Source organism: Lycorma delicatula, chromosome 5, assembly GCF_047948215.1.
Source record: "Lycorma delicatula isolate Av1 chromosome 5, ASM4794821v1, whole genome shotgun sequence".
Classification (NCBI taxonomy): domain Eukaryota; kingdom Metazoa; phylum Arthropoda; class Insecta; order Hemiptera; family Fulgoridae; genus Lycorma; species Lycorma delicatula.
In genome coordinates this window covers 64,237,978-64,260,461 of record NC_134459.1, presented here as the reverse complement: position 1 = coordinate 64,260,461, position 22,484 = coordinate 64,237,978, and the positions used below count along the sequence as shown (strand labels likewise).

At 28.6% G+C, this 22,484-nt stretch overlaps 2 protein-coding genes across 6 annotated transcripts in view; one reads left to right on the top strand and one right to left on the bottom strand.

Moving 5' to 3' along the window:
* hfp (Poly(U)-binding-splicing factor hfp) overlaps window positions 1-13,013 on the bottom strand; it is a 54,572-nt gene extending 41,559 nt beyond the window's left edge. For 4 of the 5 annotated variants that reach the window (XM_075366287.1, XM_075366288.1, XM_075366285.1 and 1 more), the window contains exons 1-2: window positions 12,845-13,013; window positions 4,585-4,738 (exon numbers count right to left, since the gene is read on the bottom strand). In XM_075366287.1, coding sequence (XP_075222402.1) covers window positions 4,585-4,738; window positions 12,845-12,892 — 202 coding nt within the window. In that variant the 5' untranslated portion in view covers window positions 12,893-13,013. Of the gene's footprint in view, window positions 1-4,584; window positions 4,739-12,602; window positions 12,746-12,844 lie in introns of those variants that run through there. The other variant, XM_075366289.1, reaches the window with a different exon arrangement.
* A 369-nt stretch (window positions 13,014-13,382) lies between these two features.
* On the top strand, window positions 13,383-14,054 carry RpL23 (ribosomal protein L23). Its single transcript, XM_075366284.1, has one exon. It carries the CDS (start codon window positions 13,435-13,437, stop codon window positions 13,855-13,857), a length of 423 nt encoding a protein of 140 aa, XP_075222399.1. The 5' UTR covers window positions 13,383-13,434; the 3' UTR covers window positions 13,858-14,054.
* The last annotated feature ends 8,430 nt before the right edge of the window (window positions 14,055-22,484 follow it).

Sequence of the window (22,484 nt, the reverse complement as noted above, 5' to 3'; positions counted from 1 at the left end):
CCATCACGACAATTAATTGGCAACTGAAATTTAAACATTTTAAATGGGAGAATGGGAAAATGAAACTTCTATTCAAGAAAAAAATATGTTAATTCAACTTTGAAAGAGATTAAAATTAACATAATGAATAAAAGAAAATGATTTAATAGTGGTGACCATAAAAAAAATTATCACTTTTTAAAATTTATGAACATTATTATTTTGCATTTGAAAATTTACTGCTTATTTGAAGTCTCCCTACAGTATAGTATGAAAGCAAATAATTTATCTGCTTCAATTCATAAACTCCATTTTAATCATTTATGTATGAAGAAATAGATTTAAAATTCTGAAAACTGGCTGAAATGAATGTCCTTTGAACTTAAAAAACCTACAATAAACAAATTTTAACATGCATGAAACTTTTTCATTATTTATTTCTTAATGAAAACTTTGGAGTAAGCTTGTTAATTAATAACTATGCCAAGTACAACTGCTGCAGTGGTACAAAAAAGAATTTTATATAGTTATAAGGAAGTTATTTTACGACTGATTTCTTACTAAATATGTATAAATAAATATATAGTTATATATTTTTAGAAATAAATACATATAATTCAGATTACTTTCCTCATTTTAACATAATAAAATAATAATAAATACTTAAGTAAAAAATGTTAATTATTGTCAGATAGGCAACAGAATTTAAAGACTGCAAACAAATTAATTCATTACTAATGGAAAATAAAAAAGCTGATGGAATAAGGAAAGTAATCTGTTCTTAGAAAACCGTCGTTTCATTTTTTTAATTTTAGACCTTTACCGCAATGGGTAGCGGCCTGAATGCCTTAAGGTCGGTCCTTGAATCGTTTTGCAGCGTTGTAAACACCTGTTGATCGCGACACTCTAAGCCATGGAACAACACAGAAAGAGCAGAAAAGAAAACAATAAAAATATGTCCAACTGACATCTAATTCCAGTAAATGTAATTTTAAACCACTAAATTTATTACAAACTAAGAATTAATGGATTCAGAACCAAAAACTTAATATTTTAAAATTTAAGCTATTAATTTTTATAAGTCACAACCTCTATTCTGATATTTAAGGTTCTTATTTCTTAAAATATCTGTGTCACATGCACATACTAGAGAATAATTATTTTTTAATTGATATACTGACAGCAAATTATCTAAGTATAACTCATTTTAATTTAAAAATCAAACTGAACTTCAACTGTGAAAAAAAATTTCTTTACAAAAATTCTGAATCCATTAATGATCAATATATATATGTATATATATTATCTATTTTTTTCCCAGAAAAACATAACTGAATAAATCCAACATCTCTCCCTGAAACAAAAAATAAAGTGCCCAAACAAAGAAAAATCAATATTAACACAATTCGCTCATTGGCAGCCTTCTCCATATATGCAACAAAAATGTCCACAGCAAAAACACACACCATTAATTAAAAAAAAAAAAAAAAAAATTATCTGTATGAGTAAAATAATAAAATAAACTAAAATAAGAAGACAAAATTACTCATTTAAGCACTTATGTATTTTTATCAAATGAATTTTAAACAGAGAAAACCTTATTTCCCACAGCAACAGTAACAGAAACACAAGGATTTACAAATATAATTAAAAAGATCAGTAAAATAAAGAAAGGGACAACTACAGATTCCTAACATAAACTAACTTCACAGTTTTCTATCCTGTACAAAAGTAAATGACTTACAAGAAAAAACCCTACTTCCTTAATTATTAAACTTTACTTATTAGTGCTTAATGAGTAATTAAAACAAAAAAAAATATATATATATACAAATAAAAAGTAATTAACAGAAAAAAAGAAACATTAACATACTATATGATTGGAGTAAAAAACCTAACAGAAATGAACAGAGGGAAAAAACTTTAAAATAATAATTTAACGTGTTTTTTTTTTTTGGTTGATGTAATATACATGTACTTAATTTGAAGTAGCAAAGGAAATCTGCAGTCTGCAGTACAATGAATGGTGACCATAAAAATAAAAAAAGCATCTATCTTCTTTTAACATCAAAATAGGATAAATTATGACTGCAAATGAAAACTTAAAAAATATATGAAGTTATGATGCAATGAAATTTTGAATGTAGTAGTAACAGTGTAATACTTTTTAGTCAGTCGCCTAATTATGACTGTACTTGTATTACAAATCCATAATCACATTTCGGGGAAAATCAAACTAGACAATATTTATATTATACATTACCAATAACATTTCTTAAATGGAAGTAGAAATGAGTTGTTGAAAAAGGAAAAATTCTACAAACTTTACTCATAAAGAGAAAAGTAATCTTTAAATCATAGCAGAAATTATTCTAGATGTATAATCTAAAAAAAAGAGACAAAAACACAAACAAAAAGAAAAATAATTTTAAAAAGATTATTATAGTTAAAAACAATATAATGATTAAAGAAAGTTACAAAATATTAATTAATATACATTATACAATAATACATATAATAAATAAAGCATAAAAATCTATATATTTTTTCATCAATGACATGGGAAATAGAGATAAGTATTTGAGAGCGCATTCACGTATCTTCTGTTACGAGAAATATGGAAATGGAACAATCTGTAAACACAAACCAGACAAAAAACCGGATCAATAAAATTCTCAATTTCATTCTTTCTTTAATTATCATTATTTTTTTAATTAATCAATACGCCTCAATTTATATCATAACACGACATTTAATTAGGCTATATAAAATTAATTAAAAAATACTTCCAATCTTTTACAAACCCCATAATCAATAATAATTATCTTCTGTTTTGTTTTAATTTTAAGATATTTCTTATAAAGAAAATAATTCTATTTCTATTAACATATAAACATATCGACAAAAGAATAACATTAATGATTTGATTAAATTTTTTAGTAAAATGATAAAACACTCAGTTAAAAAAAAAAAACAAAAAAACAATTGATTGACTGTAAACCCCATTTTAACAGTTAACTGAAATGACTCAAATACATTGTCATAAATTAATGACCAGTAATACAAACATAATGTAAAAGTGATGTAATTCTTGTGGATAAGAAAATTCAATAAGTCTTGTACTTTATGGGAAATTAAAAATTATCATATATATTTTAATTTATTTCAGTTAGCTGTAACCAAAATTTCCCATTTGGTTGTCTGCACAAAGCAATTGTGGAATGGTATCTTAGGCAGAAGTGCATCAATCAGTTTCATAGAAATCCTGTAACATCTCAGAAACAGAGGAAAATGCTATATTAGTGTATTTCTTTTATAAGAAGAAAAAATCCTCCTCAATTAATCCTATTTTAGTAATCAAGTTACATTTTTTTTTTTGTTTTAATTTGTAAAACAAATATATTTTCCAGTTCCCTTTTAAGTATTTTATACTTAACACCATGACATCATTATGCAACCCATTAACATTTATACAATTTACCTATTACTGAATCAACAATTTGATATTTCATGGGAAAATAAAAAGGGTAAAACGTTTTATTATTATAATACTATACAACCAGATGCTTGTCTTTTTTTAAAGAAACGTTTAGAAAGAAAATAAAGTAATTACTCTTTAACTTATTTGCTCATTAGTAACAAAAAAAGGAAAAAAAGTATCTAGGAAATATATTAATGGTTAAGAAATTAAATCAAATCTGTCACAATTGTAAACTGAAATCATGAGATAAATTAGAAAAATAATATACTTATGATAATGTTACTGACAAACCGTTCTATAATTCCTTAATCCTGAACAAGTCTTTCTAAGTTAAATAATATTGTAAATGAACTAACTGGAAGTGATATTAATGAATAAAATTTTTTTTGCATTTTTAGAAATATCCAAAAACTGCAAACCGAACACAAAATACTTTAGCATCATGAAAAATTTTATCCAATTTCAGAGGTTAACGCTTTCAAAAGTTAACAGATTTGACTTCTTATCTTACTTTAATGCAACTCATCTTAAATCAGAAATTTCATCGGTTCATATGAAGTTTTACTAATACTGAATAAAAATGTAAAAAAATTTAGAAATTAAAAAACACTAAAGCATATAAAAATAAATATCCTTAAAAAAAAAAATTAGAACTAAAAACTTAAGAAGTTTGGTTTAAAAGCTATTTTAACACACAATTTCATTAGCTAATAAAATCACTTATAAGGAGTTCTGATGGAAAATTAAGATTAATAAATCTAGAAAAAAAAGAATACTAACAAATTCTTACAGTTTGGATGATTTTAAATAATTTTATTAAAAATTATACCTGATTTTTTAAAAACAGATTTTAGTACAACTATTTTAATAAAATCCTTACAATATAAAAAACTTTTTCAGGAAATTTCTTAAAAATAGTCTCAAGAATACTATATAATCGCTGTACAAACTTAACTTGGCTGATAAATGATCAATTTCCTCAAAAAAACCCAGTAATTCAAATAATTTGACTTACTTATCTTATAATAAAAACTATGAAAAATTCATTTAAAAGTTTACAATATTCATTCATAACTGGTGTTATTTTTTCAATACAAACACATTTCTAACTAGGTAATACATACCATCCGGTTTCTGCTTCTTTGCTGGTGGTTCTTCTGTTGTCCCATTGGAACCTGGAGGAGGGGGTGGTGGTGGAAGAGGTCCACCTGGCATTGGAGGCTGAATTTGTGGTTGTGGTGGTGGTGGTGGGGGAGGCAAAAGAGTACTGCCAGCATGCTGTAAAAATAATATATATTTATATTATTTAATAAATACAGAAAATTGTGACCAAAATATTAAATTTTTCTGAGAAAATTTAATATTTTCACCACATTAAACTTTTCAAAGTTTCAGTTCACCACATTGTTATAATATGATCTGAATCATATTCAAGCACAGAAACAAAACAGCAGCAGTCAATGGTGGTGTTCAGACTCCTTTATCTGAATAAGTTTAAACTAGAACTGTCAAAAATTTTGGTAACTATTTCCAAGGACTCTAAAAGGATTTAGTTTGTAAAATTTTTTACTGTGTATCAGTCAACGTAAATACAGATTGAGAAGTCAAAAGGAAAGTGCTATTCACAACAAAAGTCATGAGATGCTGTCCAATGGGGCAAATACTTTTCCAACACTGTAAATTCAGTATCGCAATCTATAGTAAGTGATCGAGACATTTCATCAAAATCCTACAGCCTTAACCTCACAGAAAATAATAAATTGAAAAATTGTATCTGTGGCCACCCACAGAAGACATTTTTGACGACTTGATAAAAAGAACCCCAAGAAGTGGCTATGTGGATATTTGGGAAAAATAATCAGTAACATACAATATTGTTGATGGATAATTGTTGAACAAAACAATTCTTTTATTTTGCCAAAATTAGTGTAACAACTAATTTTTAAATTAAGTAATTTCTATTATGAAGTTACTTTTCACCTTAATGCCGCAGTTTCCAATCTGGGAGGCATGACTCCCAGGGGAAGTGCCAAAAGCTTTTAATAAAAAATTAATGTTCATACCATAATATCTATAAATAAATAAACTTCATATCGTAATGTAATATTATAGTCAATTTGTATTTTTATTTGAAAATCCTTACCTACCGATTGTCCCATAGATTTTTGAAAAACTCAAAAAGTTTTTGAAATTCATTTTTCTCTAATCTATGCATTTTAGAGAAAAAATTTTCAAACAAAAAATGTAGAGGACATTCTCCTCTACAATTAATGTCTTTGAAGTTATGCTGTATAATTTGAAATTGAAATACTAGATGGCGCTGAAGTTGTAAAAAGCGTGTATTTCAGTTTTTTCACTGGAAAAAATTGTTTTTCGTCTGTATTGCATTTGGAAAAGTTGTTAATCTCAAAAAAACACAACTATTATTTAAACAATTTTCTTGTACGACTATCGTTTTGGAGCTGTAGTTTGTGAAAGTGTGAAAATGTTGTGAATTGGGCACGTGTTCGAAACTGGTCTAGTTGCTGAACAATGCCGATCTCCCCGGCTACAGTAACAATAGGCCCGCTGCATTGCCGTTGTACCGCTATAACTCTGGAATGCTAAGTTGTACAAGAAAATTGTTTGAATAAAAGAAGTCATTTTTTTTTGAGATTAACAACTTTTCCAAATGCAATACAGACGAAAAACAATTTTTTCCGGCGATAAAACCGAAAAAAAAAAACACGTTTTTTACAACTTCAGCGCCACCTAGTATTTCAATTTCAAATTATAGAGCATAACTTGAAAGACATTAATTGTAGAGGAGAATGTCCTCTACATTTTTTGTTTGAAAAACGTTTCTCTAAAATGCATAGATTCAGAGAAAAACGCATTTCAAAAACTTTTTGAGTTTTTCAAAAATCTATGGGAGGGGGATGTTAAAAATCTGGAGTAAAGCTTCCCTCATCACCACTAACGCATGGACAAAAGATCAATCAGTAGGTAAGGGTTTTCAAATACAGTCTACTTTGATGACAAATTGCCTGTACTAACAGTACAAATTCAGTGAAATAATATTTATTTTTATTTGTCTTACATTTTTATACATTCATTTAATTCTTATAAAAAAATTTTAGGAAGATTTTAAAAATGGTGCCTTTGCAAATGCTCTGTTTCTGTAACAAAAAACAATTGCTAGTTGCATGAAACAATAACCTCAAATTTAAACAATACTTGTAGCTAAAATGTCAACTGAAGCGCATTGGCGGGGTGTGATATAGTTTTTATTGTGATTTCTTTCTAAAAATAATCGTTAGTATATCTTTATAATTATATTTAATTATTATTTATTTTAAATTATATTAATAACATTTTTTTTAGACAAATGGATAAATTTTTGATTGGTTACAAGAGACAATAATGAAGATACTGATGCTAATACAAGTGGGAATAAATACAAAAAGGAGGTAAAGCTCCCAAGAAAAGACAATACAGTTCATTGTATTTATAGTTAGGAATCATAAGTGTTATTATAGATGACTTGGAAAAAACAATGTGTTTGTTGTATCCGAAAGTTTTAGCTTCAAATAGTATGAGCCCAGTCAAATGAAAATAGCATCATGAAACTCTACATTCTGAATATGTTGGAAAGCCCATAGAATTTTTTCAAACGAAATTTGATGAAATAAATATTTAGAAGCAAACATTTAAAAAAATACTTTCAGTTATACCAAACACATTATTGGCTTCATACCATGTCTCTTACCGAATTGCAAAATGTAAAACACCACATACAATAGGAGAAACTCTATTTTGACATGGCTCGAATAATGTTCAGTGAATAGTATGCAAAAACAATTGTGACAAATTCTGCTTTCTGATAATACAATCGGAAAGAGAATCAATAATATATCAGAAGATATTTGTGATCAGTTAGTTTCTTGGTTGCGTACGTCAAAATTTTCCATTAAAATAGATGAGGCAACTGATATAGCTACACACGCCCATTTAATTGCATATATTCGATAGAAATAAGAAGAAAACGACATAACATGGAATAATTGCATTTGACTGTGTACTGATTGAACTCACTCAATGTCCGAACACAAAGCAGGTCTTCAAGCACTGGTCAAAAAGAAAGCATCACATGCCATCTGGGCGCACTGTTTACTTCACAGAGCAGTTTGTGTCAAAAAATAAGAGTTAGGAACTGAACAACATTTTTATGAAAATTATAAAAATTATAAACTACATTAAGAACAGTCCTTTGAGAGCTAGGCTGTTTGCAAAGCTGTGTGTTGATACGAAAGCTACCTCACTTCTGTATTAGTGTGAAGTTCGTTGGCTATCTCGTGCAAAAGTGATTCAAAGGGTGTTTGAGCTCAAAGAAGAAATAGAAACCTTTCTTGAAGAAAACCACCATGAAGAGGCACATTTGTGGATGAACAATAATTTTATTGTTAAACTTGCCTATTCGTTGAAATTTTTGGAAAATTGAGCGGTTTAAATAAATCAATGCAGGGATCACAAATGTACCAGTTTTTAAAAAAGACAAAGTAAAAACTTTCATTAAAAAGCTGAAGTTATGGAAATCAAATTTAAAGAAGAATGAGTTGGATATGTTTTCACTTTCAAATGATTTCTGGGCCACAGTCAATATTGAAGCAAGCAAAAATCTTCTTATTGAACATTTGAATGGTTTAGTGCTGCAGTTTTCAAATTATTTCAAAGACCTTGATTTCTCAAAGGTTTTTGGATACAGAATCCATTTATTGACAATGAAGATGAATTTGTGTTGACAACCATCAAAAAAGGAAAAAATGCTAGAATTATCATGCGATAACTCATTGAAACAAGTTTCAAAATGAAACCATAATCAATTTTGGATGAATCTTTATATTGCAAAGCAATGTGCTTTGCAAGTGCTTCTACTGTTTGTAATCTTATTTATGCGAAATGTGCTTTTCAGCATTGGCTGCAATGAAAACCAAATACTGAATTAGGTTAAGTCACCTCGCATTAAATTTTGACGCGTTAAGATATATAGTTTAATTGGTAATTTAATATAAAAATAAATATGCATGTTCGTATTGTTATAGCAAAATCTTGTTATTATTCTGTTAATTGTAGTTTTCAGTATTTTTTTGTAATAAAATTATTATTATTTAAAACTTGTCTATATTATATTTATTAAAAGATGGGAAAGCACAGAAAACAAATTTGTTTTTGGGGAGGCATAGTAGTATAAGGGTTGAAAACTGCTGCCTTAATGGATATGTTAAGACACAATTCAAGAATATGGGGATCTGAGAACAGACATGTAATTTTTGAGAAAGCATGAATACCTCCAGTTTATGTTTGTATGTTTTTTTTTCCAAGCAATTGGGATTTTTTTTTGCTGAAAAAATGTTTATGTAAATGTTTCATCTTGATATGTTCAATGACTACTGCTTTACTCAACCATAAGAACTTGAAAACTAACATTAAGTTTACTTCTTACAAGATGGTGCATTCCCACAAGAAAAAATGAAAAATTTGCAAGTTAATGGTTAAGCTGAGAAAGTGTACACCATGGCCTCCAATCTGCATCTAACCCCTTCTGCTTTTTTTCTTACAGGAATATATTAAACAGTTACTCACAAAAATTATATGATCTTTATCACACTTCCAGATTACATCAGGGAGTGGCAATGTATTTAACTGTTACGCATGTTTGTTCCCTTCTATAGCTTTACAGATCCAACCAATTATAACCAACTTTTGGGTAGTAACAGGTCATCAATCTGGAAGTAACATAGGTTATATTAAATTGTCTTAGTTAGAAGGAGGAAACTACACCAGGAGAAAAATTATAAAATTACACTATTTTTAAATGTTAGCTGGTATTCCATAAAACTATAAAAAAGAAGCTTCCTTTTATCTCTCTTGATTTTAAAAAAATAAAATTCATCATTCTTGAGATATAAGTGAAAAATGTGCTCAGCAAAAGGAAGCAGGAGTGCATCACAGCTAGCAAGTACATGTGTTACATGCTTGTACACTATCATTCATTAACATTCAAATTTCTATTTAAGTAGCAAAACATTTCTAAAAAACCAAAAATATATACTAGTGTTGTAGCTAGACGATTAGTATATTAAATGATAAAGTTACAGAAACAATAAAAAAGCTATAAATAAAATTATAAAAAACAAAAAAATGTTACAACTAATTGTATATATATACCTAGAATAATTATGAAAAATGAACTAAAGTAAGAAATTTTTCTTTATTTTCATATACGCAGTTTTTCAGGATACAATAAGTTAGTAAGTGATGTGAAATTTAATATTATTCTACATTTTATGTTGTAGTTGGGTGCCTGTGCAGACTATATGAAATGGAGACTCAATGGCCTTCCTTAGGTGCATCCTCACACTGGCCAAGCTTTGAATGAAAACTTTGAAAATAAATTGTTAAGGTTAGAAAGTTTAACAAATTGCCTCCAAATCTAGATCTAATTTATTTCTTGTAGTAATATATTAAAACATAATTTACTTGCAAAAATTACACTATCTTTATCACAGAAAGGAAAGAATAGTAGTAAGCAGCTGCAACCATAAAATAAGATATGTAACATCACGGAGAGAAATTTGACATAAATTCAACATTTGCCAAGCAATTAAGGTATGCCTACTAAAATGTTTTATGTAACTAGGCTATTTGAAAAATAAAAACAAAATATTTTTGTTTTCTTTTAGTCATATTCTTTTATGATTACCCTGTATTAATGAATGAAAAACACGCAGTCTTATTGATTTAGCTCTAACAATTCAATGTTAAGATAACAACTGCAACCTTCTTACATAACAGACATGACTAATTTACTATGATCATCAGTTGTGATTTTAACATTTTGTAAATTTACATTCTACATAATTTAATTATAATGATCTGAAATTAAAGAATAACTTTTCCTGAGGATGGTCGGTCTTATCATCGAAAGTGCCTAGAAAAGAGAACGCAGACTAATTGTTGGTAAAATTGAATTTAATTTATTTATGTATAAAAAAATCTAACAATTCAATTTAAATTACCTGTAAAAATAAAGTGCACAATATAAATTAATAACTTTGTCAGATATTTATAAATTAGACAAATTTTCCAGCATTGAATAAATGAAAAAATATTTACCACAAAAAAGTAACAATCCATTAAACTTATGATACCTAACTTTGCACAGTATAAGTATGGCCTATTACCTGATTAAAATACTCTACAAAAAACAACTTTGATGCCATTGTTTGTGCAGTACATCCAAAAAATCTTTTCTATCAAGGGCAACATTTTTGAAACTATGGCACGACACTAAACACGCCTTTGGCAATTGCACTGGTGTCATCTCGCATTCTACTTTTTTTTAATAAGTATGTTTAAAGTAATATTTACTAATAAAAAGAAATTATTGAACTTATACTGTGCTTTATTTAACAAGCATTTATTATTATATAAACCATCATACTTATTAATATTAGATATTGCTTCATTTCATTAATATCATAACTTTAAGCTATTTACAATTAACATACCTAAGTGTGTAAAGTTTTAATAATGTTCTCCTTTATTGGAAAATTAATTTTTCTTGTTATATTTTTACCCATGGAGCCAAATATTTTTTTTTAAGTTTGTAGCTTTGCAGGATTATGTTGTTTCATGCTTTAGAAACTTTTAAACAGCACATGTAGTATTAAAACTTAAGACTGTCATTTATAAATAATATCCCTATTATCTTTATTTACAGGGATTTTTCAATTAGACTACTGATATGCCAACTTCTGTAGCTGGCCTCCATGGCGCTAGAGGTAGTGTCTCAGCCTTTCATCTGGCGTTCCTGGGGTCAAATCTCTGTGAAAATTCTTATCAACCCTAAATAACAGTTATTACATAAGCCTGTTGATATATAAATAAATGAATAGTAACGGTTATAAAAAATAAAAATTCACCCTTAAATATAACAAATACTCAATAAGAGTAATTTCAATAATAAAATATGCTTTCATAAACTACACGTTGATGTAACCAAAAAATATAAATTAACCCTGCAAATTATAAAAGTTGATATTTCAACGATAAAATCTCATCCTTAAGTGATAACGCCAAATTGTCAACATATATAAAATTAGATATAACAATTTATATAGCAATCTATCCTAACGATGTGTATAACCAATTGATAAAGAATGTTTCAACCTATAATTCTGTTATTATTTTATTTGGTTAGGTTGTCTACTTTATCCGTAATGCTTTCATAACCATACAGTGTTTTGTTTACCTATTCATCGATTGTTGTGCCTTGAAACAGTTTACTTTTTAACGTTTTCTTTATTTTAAGTTTAGTTTTAATTTACATGATTTTTAGTGACTCGTGTCTGTGTAGTAAAACTGAAGTATTATTAAATACAAGTGTATTATCAGATTTTGGTGACATTTCAACCAATGATGGTGAGAGTAATGTTATAGTTTCTGACCATGATGTAACTTCTATCCTCAAAATTGGCAATGATGATGTTTCTTCTGAAAATGAAAAAAACTGATAACGATATAATTCCACGGGTAAGAGTTTATCCTCCTGAGCCTAGTATAAACATTACTAAGGAATTAAAAGTAAGAAATGCCGGCATTCAAAATTGCCTTCCTAGGAATAGCAATCGAGTTGAATACTTATTACTCAGAATTTATTAGTTGTATAAAATTGCAGTACTTTTGTATATGTTGGATTTTCTGTACAATTATTGTGACATTTAGAATTAGTGAAAATCTAATAAAAAAAGGGTATTTTTTTTAATTTCTTAGTGGAGAACTCTTCAGAATAAAGGTAAATAATTTTCACAAATATGTAACCATGTTATTTATAATTTCCTGTTCGAAAAACAACTCATTTAGAGAAATATATATATATATATATATATGTATGTATGTATACATATCACTTGTAGGGTTAAGAGAATATCAAAATCAAAATAGTAACAATGGGAAATAACAAACACATAATACTTTGTCAAGATTTAATCAAAATGATCTCTCTGACGAATTCTAAATACAACTGAATGGTTACTGCTACATTAACATACCGGCTTAATGTAGTTTTCTCTATTTTTAATTTAATTCCAAGACTACAAACCTTCATCTACGTAACTGCACAGCGTTTCTTAAAATTAACTGCAGCAGATATGGTTAGATGATATCACAAAAAGAATTGGATAAACAATTTCACTACACAACGGATTAAGTGAAACAAGACCAAAAAAAATAAAACAATAAAATTGGTAGAAAAACACAAAACTATGCAACACCATCTTGGTTCCGAAGAAAATCAATTACTATAGCAAGCTAAACTAATTCAGTAAATAACTATGTACTCACAACACCAACACCACCGTTTACCATGTTGTAATTCTGAGTAGCAGCCATTTTATACGTTGAATTAATAATTTTAATGACAAAATACTGATTTTTGAAGAATTAAATAAGCTGATATGTATTGATTTCACGCCTAAACAAGAAACGAACTCAGGATCAATATGGCCGACGTTTAGATTTGACGACTGTGGTAATACCAACATTTTACTTTGATAATTTTTGTTGTTGTATTACATAAAACTACTATTACAAAATTGACTGGATAGTTACTAATAATTACTTGTAGAAAGCCATGTATGTAACTCTCATAATAAACTTCATTATTATCTAATTAAAGGAAAATAATTCAAAAATGAGTAAAATTTATTAATGTTCATATGTTTATTAATTCTTACGAAAAATTCTATTATCTGGATATTTACTACTGAACAGCTAACTATTTTTGCGTTTGCACGTTGTTGAAAATAATGGTTTTACATAATTTAAATTTTTTATATGTTGGTATTGGATACAACGTAGAGGAAGTAAGAAGTAAAAGAAAACCAAGTCTTACTTTTCTCAGTGTCGGCACATGGTAAATCTGTGTGATCAAAATGTCTAAAAGAGGACGTGGTGGTTCTGCGGGAGCCAAATTTAGAATATCTCTTGGTTTACCTGTTGGAGCAGTTATTAATTGCGCAGATAATACTGGTGCAAAAAATCTGTATGTGATTGCTGTACAAGGAGTTAAAGGAAGACTTAACCGTCTGCCTGCTGCTGGCTCTGGGGATATGATCGTGGCTACAGTCAAGAAAGGAAAACCTGAACTTCGGAAAAAGGTAATGCCTGCAGTTGTTATTAGGCAGCGAAAGCCGTTTAGGAGGAAGGATGGAGTGTTTATTTATTTTGAGGACAATGCTGGGGTAATCGTCAATAATAAAGGCGAAATGAAAGGCAGTGCTATAACTGGTCCTGTAGCGAAGGAATGTGCTGATCTTTGGCCCAGGATAGCGTCTAATGCAAGCAGCATTGCCTAGTTTATGAAATATTCATTTTTAAAAGCGAGGTAAAACAATTTTTTTTTTTGTGTTACAACAAAGTGGCGATAAAATTGGATAGAAACTTTACTTTTTGATTTTGTATTCAGTTCTAAATGTAATGTTTTTAATATTTACTCACATTTTGTTATATACCAGGATTTGTTTTTTTTGCATTAAAATCAAGTTATAACACATTTACGTGTAAATTATTAATATAACGCCTATTCTTATTAAAACGCCTTAATTTTTATTTTAGGATCACATTTGTTTCATATTAATTTACAGTTTTATGACAAATGTTCATTGAAATGTAAGTTACCCATCTACATTATATTACAGTTGCTAAGGTCCATTGCCCACAATATTTTTTATTTCGTCCATATTTCTTAGTTTGTAAGGTGGATAGTATTACTTCGAATAGAAGTGTTATAATATTTTTTCTTTGTATTTTGTTACTTTGCTTTACTAATTGCTTGTGTATCAGTTGGATCCTTATTACTACTTGTTTTCAGTGTAGTAAATTTTCTTTGTATTCAAGCCTTTAACAGAGTATTTTAATTACTAATTGGGCATACAAAATATGCAGGTAATACTGTCAAGGTTTAGAAAGTGTAAACATAGAAGCATGTAGGAGACTAGTACAAGAAGGTTTTGAACTATTCCACTAGTGCCAACATTAGCTCAAACACCTTAGGTACTACTATCTTGCACTGGTAATCCAAGTGGGGAGGGGATAGTGTACTACAATAGGATGTATTATAGGTAGCAAGAAACCTCAGATTGAGATCCTTGCTCAGAGTGTAAAGAAATTTCTCTACTATGATAAGTAGTAATGTAATATTTTTATCAGTTGTTATATTGGCAAGGAATTTGAGTAATGTTGTTACCTATTGTATTATAAAAATTTGACTTTAAAGATTAAGTATTATATGTTGCATGGTTTAGAACAGTTTTTTTCATGAAGTGCTGTTATTGATATGTTATATTTCTGTTAACCCATGGGGTTGTTCTAGTGGTGAACGTGTCTTCAGAAATCAGCTGATTTCAAAGTAACAAGTTCCAATGTTCAAATCCGAGTAAAGACAATTACTTTTATATGGATTTGAATTCTAGATTGTGGATACTGGTATAGTTTGGTGGTTGGGTTTAAATTAACCAGCTATCTCAAATGGTCAACCTGAGCCTGTACTACACTTCACTTACACCCATACATATTCTCATTCATCCTCTGAAGTAATAACAGGCTGATTCCCAGAGGCTAAAAAAAAAAAAATGTTTATGTTAATAGTTTATAGTACAATACAATTTGGGCTTACATTACCCAAAATGAATAAACACCTACAATTTTAAATTGTACTTTCCTACTACTTCAATCTATTGTTGTAACTTCACATATTTGAAAGGTGTGGATATTAAAGGACTGTTTTGGGGAAAAACTTCATTTGTAAATGATAAAATTGTTCCTGAAATCTTCTATTTTGTTAATTTGTTTAAAGAATAAAATTGTTTAGATTTTGATAGGTTTAGCTGTGATATGTATCATGTTTTAAAAATTGATAACTTAAAAATTTGGAGGTAGTTTGAACAGTTACATAATCAGTTTCAATTTTTTTATTACTAATATAATACAGTAGATATGCATGCCTAGGATCAGGAAAACAAAATCTGAGTGTCTGAAAGCAGTTAGTAGGTTACTTTTTGCTATGGCTGAAGTTTGCGCTCCATTATCATTATTTCCAATTTGTAATTGGTTTTGTGAGTTATGATGATATGTTAAGATGTTAATAGATTCTGTGGGGAGGGGTGTTAGGGATAAAGTACCGAGGTACAGCACAATCTCATAGGATACTTGGCTAAATTTATATTTAGGTGTAAATGTAGTTTCAAGACTACACCTCAAGTTCCCATGCTCTTGTCATTTATAGAGTACTCTTCTTTCATATTTTCCATATTGTTTTTGAAGTTTTAAAAACTTAAAACAAGAGGGATTTTCAATTCAACCTATATGGTTGTAAAGCAGATTTTGATGGTACTGTCATTCAGGTAACTTAGTTGAAAAATGTCATGCTCCACATATAAAGAAATATTTGTACTAATCAACATTTTGTATCTGGCTGATATTTATTGAAATTATTTATATAAAATATTTTGATAAAATATTATGAATAAAAATAAATATATTTATAAAGAAAGATAAATAAATGCTTGCTCACCTTTGTAGCTAGTTAATTTATTTTTATAAAAGTGAACTTTTCTTGCCATTGTAAACACAATTGGGGCTTTATAAATGGTGTAAAAAATTTTTAAGTATGAAAAAACACAAGAACATAAACAATAATGCTACACATTCATCCTCAAATTTTAACTTTTTGAAGTATGCGCCTGTTCGCAAATCTTAAATGTAGCTAATTTAAAAAAAATCTGATTAATAATATCATTAAGTTATCATCTTAATATCATTAAGTTATTGTATTACACATTACCAATAATAAAATGTTGATACCAGATTATTTAAATTCTGAATTGATAATTGTTAGTTTTATATTTAAAAATTTTTTATTATTAAAAGTAAATGATTGTTTAATTTATATAAAATATATATATGAAATGTATGTAATTGGTACTTTTAAAGAAGATGGCGCCATGGAAAGGAGAAAATAAATTAAAATTATAATCTAACTTTTTATAATAAAGTCTTAACCAAACTTAACCTATGCTCGCTAACCTTGACTAGTGACCATAGGTTAGGTTTGATGAGATTGTATTTATACTTACATTTAAAGTATGTAAAGTACTGTACTTTATTACTATTTTATTACAGTTTTATTGTATTTTAATGATATTGCAGTACAGTGTATGTATTTAAAAAGAAAAAAAAACTATTTATTTTCTCCTTTCAGTGGTGCCGTCTAATAACTAACTACAGATCAGCTGCGGGCATCTTGAAAAGTATTATGTAATTTTTTGAAAATTGAATGGAACTTGTAAGAGTTATAAAATTGAAACCTGAAACTCTAGTTGATCAAAACTAATCTTTTAAAATTCTTATTGTATCTGGTTCAAGAATGGCAACCATTTTTATTTTAAGCCTCGCCCTGATTTTTGTGTTCACTGGCATCTACAATTTTCCAAATTATTCAGCACTAGGGTAGGTTGTTCTAGGCTTTTCAAATAAGCTGTACTTACCTACCTAATATGATTCTGTTCATGTAAGCTTATAGCCCAAAGTTAACCAATGTGAATGAACAAAATTCAAGTTTGTTTGGCTAATATCTCAAAGAAGGAACAGTTTCTCAGTCCTAATTTTTCTGTACATTTATGAGCGTAATTACTTTGGCATTTATCTGTTACATGAGACCCCTTGTCTGATTAACATAGGTTATGTAGTGTAACATACTGATATAACGTGCTGATATTTTTGAGGCATTCTTACATGAAATTTGTGTCAATTGGCCACCTAAATAGGTAAAATATATAATTTGTATATTTAACGTTAATTAAACAAGGTTAGCGAGCATATGTTATGTTGATAAATATGTGCGATTTGTCATTGTATGGAATCAATGTATTCAAACTTATTTGCTAACCTTGACTAAATAATGTTAAAATATACAATAAGTTTTATCATGTCAAGTTGTGTACAAAGGTTTTGTTAACATGCCATAACTTACATTAATCAGATGGAGGGTCCTGTGTAAACGATAAGTACTGTTACTTTATACCTCAGATTTGTACCTTACACCTTGATCAGTAACAAATCAACATTTCACGTTAATGGAAGTAAACACTCATAATGTGTATATCTGAGGATCAGAAATCCTCATGAAATATTGCAGTGTGATTGAGACTCCCCAAAACTGAAAGTTATTTATGCTGTATCCCAACAGCAAGTTTAATGGACTATTAATGAATGTCTGGAATCTGCTACAACTGTGGCTCTACTCTCAGCTGCAATACAACCAGAGAAATTTATTTGGCAATAAGTATTTAATAAAGTAATACTTTTACTTTGTGGTAGTAAACTATTTATAATTGTGTTCCTCCTCACTGGCATAATATTGTATTTGATAATTTGAATGAAATTCTCTCCAACCACTGGATTGGTTGCTGGGGACCAGATGACAGGGCTGTTTGCCATGGCCTCCACATCCGCCCTATCTGACCTCTTGCAATTTTTTTCCTTTGGGGGTTTATAAAGGATCAAGTGTATGTGCTACTGTTCCCAGCTAACCTACCCAACTTACTCCAGACTGCGGATTAAGTCAACTTTTAGCTGGATATGGGCTCTGTGATGAATGGTGCTCACATTGAACACTTGTAGGAAAAACTGTTTGTTAATCTTTTCATTTAAGTAAAACTTGCATTTTCATTTTATTTACTATTCATTTTGAAACTGTTAAACAGTTTACAAAAATTGAATTTTGTGCAATTGTATTTGATAACTTAATGTTACAAAGTGAACAAAATCATAAGTAGGTTTTCCATGAGCTAACTAATAATGATTATGCTAAAGGGTGTTCACTCATTCAATGGTTCAAGAACTTCATTAGAGACAACACTTTAGATCGTGTTTTTCACAGATGAAGTGCGATTTCATCTTAGTGGGTATGTTAATAATCAGAACTACTGGACCTGGGGTAACGAAAGCCTGCAGATTATCTTTGAATCTCCTTTACACCCACAAAAATATACATCTATGGTGTGCAGTTCAAGGCAATGAGATAGTAGGACCCTGAACCAAGAAATTGTCCAACAGTTTACTGTTAGCTTACTGCAAGATAATCAGAGTGACTGACTGCAACAGGACTTTCCATACAGCTTGCAACAAGAGTTAACCAGGAACAAGTGATATCCATCCAACTTCTATAAGTTGGATGGATATCATTTTCAACACATTGTAAATTATGGAAGTTTGCTAATAAACTGTTATTTACAGATTAAACTAAGCGGTGGGCCTTTTTAAGTTAACACTATATGGACAAAGAAAAACGTTTTCACAAAAAATATATAGCCATTTTAAAAATAACAATATATATGCAATCTCACACTTTATTTGTTTGCTGTATTTGAGCAGTATTCATTTATTACATCACTGGAAATTAAACTGGTGTATATTAAATTGCTAGTCAAAGATGTAAACCTCTTTGGCTGTTTATTTATAGTGTTTGTTATTATTGGTCCCATCAATAGCCATGTATTATGTCAAATTAGAATATTAAAATTGAAAGAACATATATTGTTTTAATGAAGGGAAGTTTTCCCCCAAGAGTTATGTAGTCTTGCTACTCGTTTAAAGATCATAATTATGTAATTTTATAAATGAATAACTTACCTGCTTATTTAAATTATGTATAGGAAACAAGATTATGGTTAGTTAAACTTTAAAGGTATTCTTTTATTTCAACATTTTTAAGTTTTAACCAAATAACTTGTTACACCTTGTTTGCTTCTGATTGTGGGGGGATGTTCAGCAGTAATTATTGCATTTGCTTCACTATTGAACTTTTAACAGATTCATTACATGTTTTGTTTTGTTAAATGTGTGTTTGATTATAAACAGGAAGTAAAAAAAATGGGAAATTTAAGATTACAAATTTTAAGTTAAATGAGGGTAAATCAAATTATTTTTTTTTTTATTGAAGTATAATAAAAATACATACAATATTATTTTTCTACATAAATTTCCTCTTTTGGAACACTTTGCCCAGCAATAGGTAGCTTTTTGATCCCACTGTCATGAATTGAAGGTGGGCATGACATCAACCAATTGTGCATGAAAGCTTCAATAGCAGTGTTGTCTTCAAATTTTTGTCCTCAAAGTGCTTCTTTTAGTGACTCAAACAAATAATTGCAGGGTGAAAGTCCCGGACTGTATGGAGGGTAAATTCATTCATCTCTATATTTTATATATAAAAATTTATGTTCGATGAAAGGAGTTAAGATTTAGCTATCATTTGATTAATTTTGATAGTAGATTCCAGTAAGAGTACATCAGTATGGCTGTTGAAACAGATTTTAATATAGCTAGTGCAAATTTACCTTCTAAAATTTATGTGCACTGATCATCTGATTTAGTTATAAAAACGGGTATCATTTACAATAATGCAGACTAATTCTCCAGTTATAATTTAGAATATAACTGCATATAAATATTTTTTTTTAACAAAAGTAAAAGCTTACTTGAAAGTTAGAATACTTATACAAGAAAAAAAATTATAAAATTATCACTATGAAAAAATTTTATAACCTTTCTGCAGAGAAAATAAATGTTATATGCAGTTATGGTACAATAAGTTGATACGTTACATTCCATTTGGGGTGATCATTCCCCTATCACTAATTTCCAGGAAACCACTACGTTTTGGAATGCAATGCAACTGCAGCCTGTGTTTCTTTGTAACAATTATTTATTTAATCTCTACATAGAACTCAACTTGATTCACATCGCCCTATTTTATAAATCTGAATGTACGCATAATGATGTAAAACTATTTAAATGAATATTAAAATAGTATATGCATTCAACTGTTAACTAACAGTTGAATGCATGTTAATTGTATAAAGTTCATTTTTTAAAAACAGAACATTGTTGTGTATTACTATAACAAATACATATACATGTAAAATGTATAGTAAATTACATATTTGTAAAATAAAAGTAATTTTTTTCTAAATGTAGGTAAAATTTGATAAAAATTTAATTTGTGATAATGTAGAAAATTAAAAAAAGAAAAGCTTGTGGCATACTCTAATTATAAAAGTTGATTTATATGAGAGCGCGTATCCCATGCTTTTCTTTTTAATCATGCATCTTGATGTTTTAGTACGAATTGTTTTCATTTTTGTTTCCTTTTTCCTCTTATCTGCAGTTAAATTACGACGATTAATTTTGAAGCATTTTTTTAAAACATTTATTCTGAAGTGTGGTTAATCAGTAAGGTAAGTATGACCAATCCACTATTAATGTATTTATTAATTTTATGGTACACCCAAAGTACTGCAAAATAAAATTATGATGACCAAAATTACAAAATCATTGGGTTTTCACTTCTGTTAAAGATACATTTAAAAAAGTCAAAACAATGACTGTCTTATTAGTGTGGGAATGGAGGATTGCAGAAGATTAAATAAACAGACAGAATGAAAAATGAAGGTTGAGATTAGATTGAAAGCTAATTAGAACTGTTTCAGAAAGTAAACCAAACTGACTGTGACATATCAAAAAAGGATTGGTTAAAACTAGAAGGTTCAAACGAAGGATTGTTGTAAAATCCTTATAAATGGTCTAGAAAGAAGTGTGTGATATTAATTTCTGAAAAGTTTAGTTAGATATACAGAAGCATGGGGACAGCCATGATGCAAGTATTTCAAGTGCAGGAAGAAAAATTGAAGGGCAGTGCATTAGTGGCAGAACAGACTGTTGATGTTTTTTTCTAATGTCAATCAAAGATTGATTGCTACAATTAAAATAGCAATAGCATTTACTCACACTGAAACATGCAGTGACGTAACATCTCTTTTCCAGAGTTACGTGACTTGTTCAATAAGTTACAAAAAAAAGTATTATTAATGCTTCAGCAATTTAATTTTAAAACTGGTAACACATACATATGCATTCAAGTATGAATTTGCGTAAAGTGCCCAGAGATTTTAGATTTTACTAAAAGTATATTTTTTTCAAATTTAATTTTTACAAAGTCTATATTTGTTAATATTAAGATTTTAATGATGACTTGTGTATTGTGTAAATATCAAAAAGATAATAGGCCACCTTATATGAGACGCAGTTAGTTCACTCTTGAAATTGGCAATTCATTCAAGATAATTATTGCCAGACATTAGGGAAAATGATGAGCAACTAACTACTTTCTTCTCCACTAAACATGTTACATTCCAAGCCTACTGAAATAATGAATGCTCACCCCAAAAAGTGACAACCTTCACCACTGGGTTTGACTGTTAACATAGCTGCTTTCTAATAAACAATTATGACTAGTGCCTGTTATACTTACTTAAGGTGCTTTATAAACATCATCGTAGCCGAAAAAAATAATTGAAGAAAGACAGAGGCATTTTGTACAAACCTATAAATTAATTTAACCTTTCAGTCAAGAAGTTATGGATTGTGTATATACATGACTCATAAAAGAGGGATTCTGTCTCAGAATTTTTGCTACTTCATAGATAAAAATTTCTTCATCTTGCGTTTTATTTTAAAGTAGAGTTAAAAAAAAATGTACGTACAGTTTTATTGTTGATATTTTATTATTGCATGTATTTTTAGCATAAAAGGCAATCCACAAAGTTATTAATTTTTACTTATTTTGTATTTCAAAAATTGAAATTCCCAAATTTCATTGTTTTGATAAAGAGATTGCCTCAAATACCAAATTTTTACACTTTGCAAAAAATTAAAAAAAAATCACTTTTTAATAGGTAAGAGCAAGAAGTTCTCAAATTCACTTTTATGCATGTTTATTTTCCAACTTTACTTGTAGCACAGATTTTGATGATTCCTTTCTCTGTGTAAAGGATGTTTTTTTGGTGGTCCATTAAGTTTCTTCTGTATAACTAAAAAAGTAGTAAAAAATTTATTTTATCTTTATATATAGATGGTTTGTTGA

Excerpts from the sequence above, each read along its gene's own strand:
- RpL23 (XM_075366284.1), top strand. The coding sequence starts at position 13,435 with ATGTCTAAAAGAGGACGTGGTGGTTCTGCGGGAGCCAAATTTAGAATA.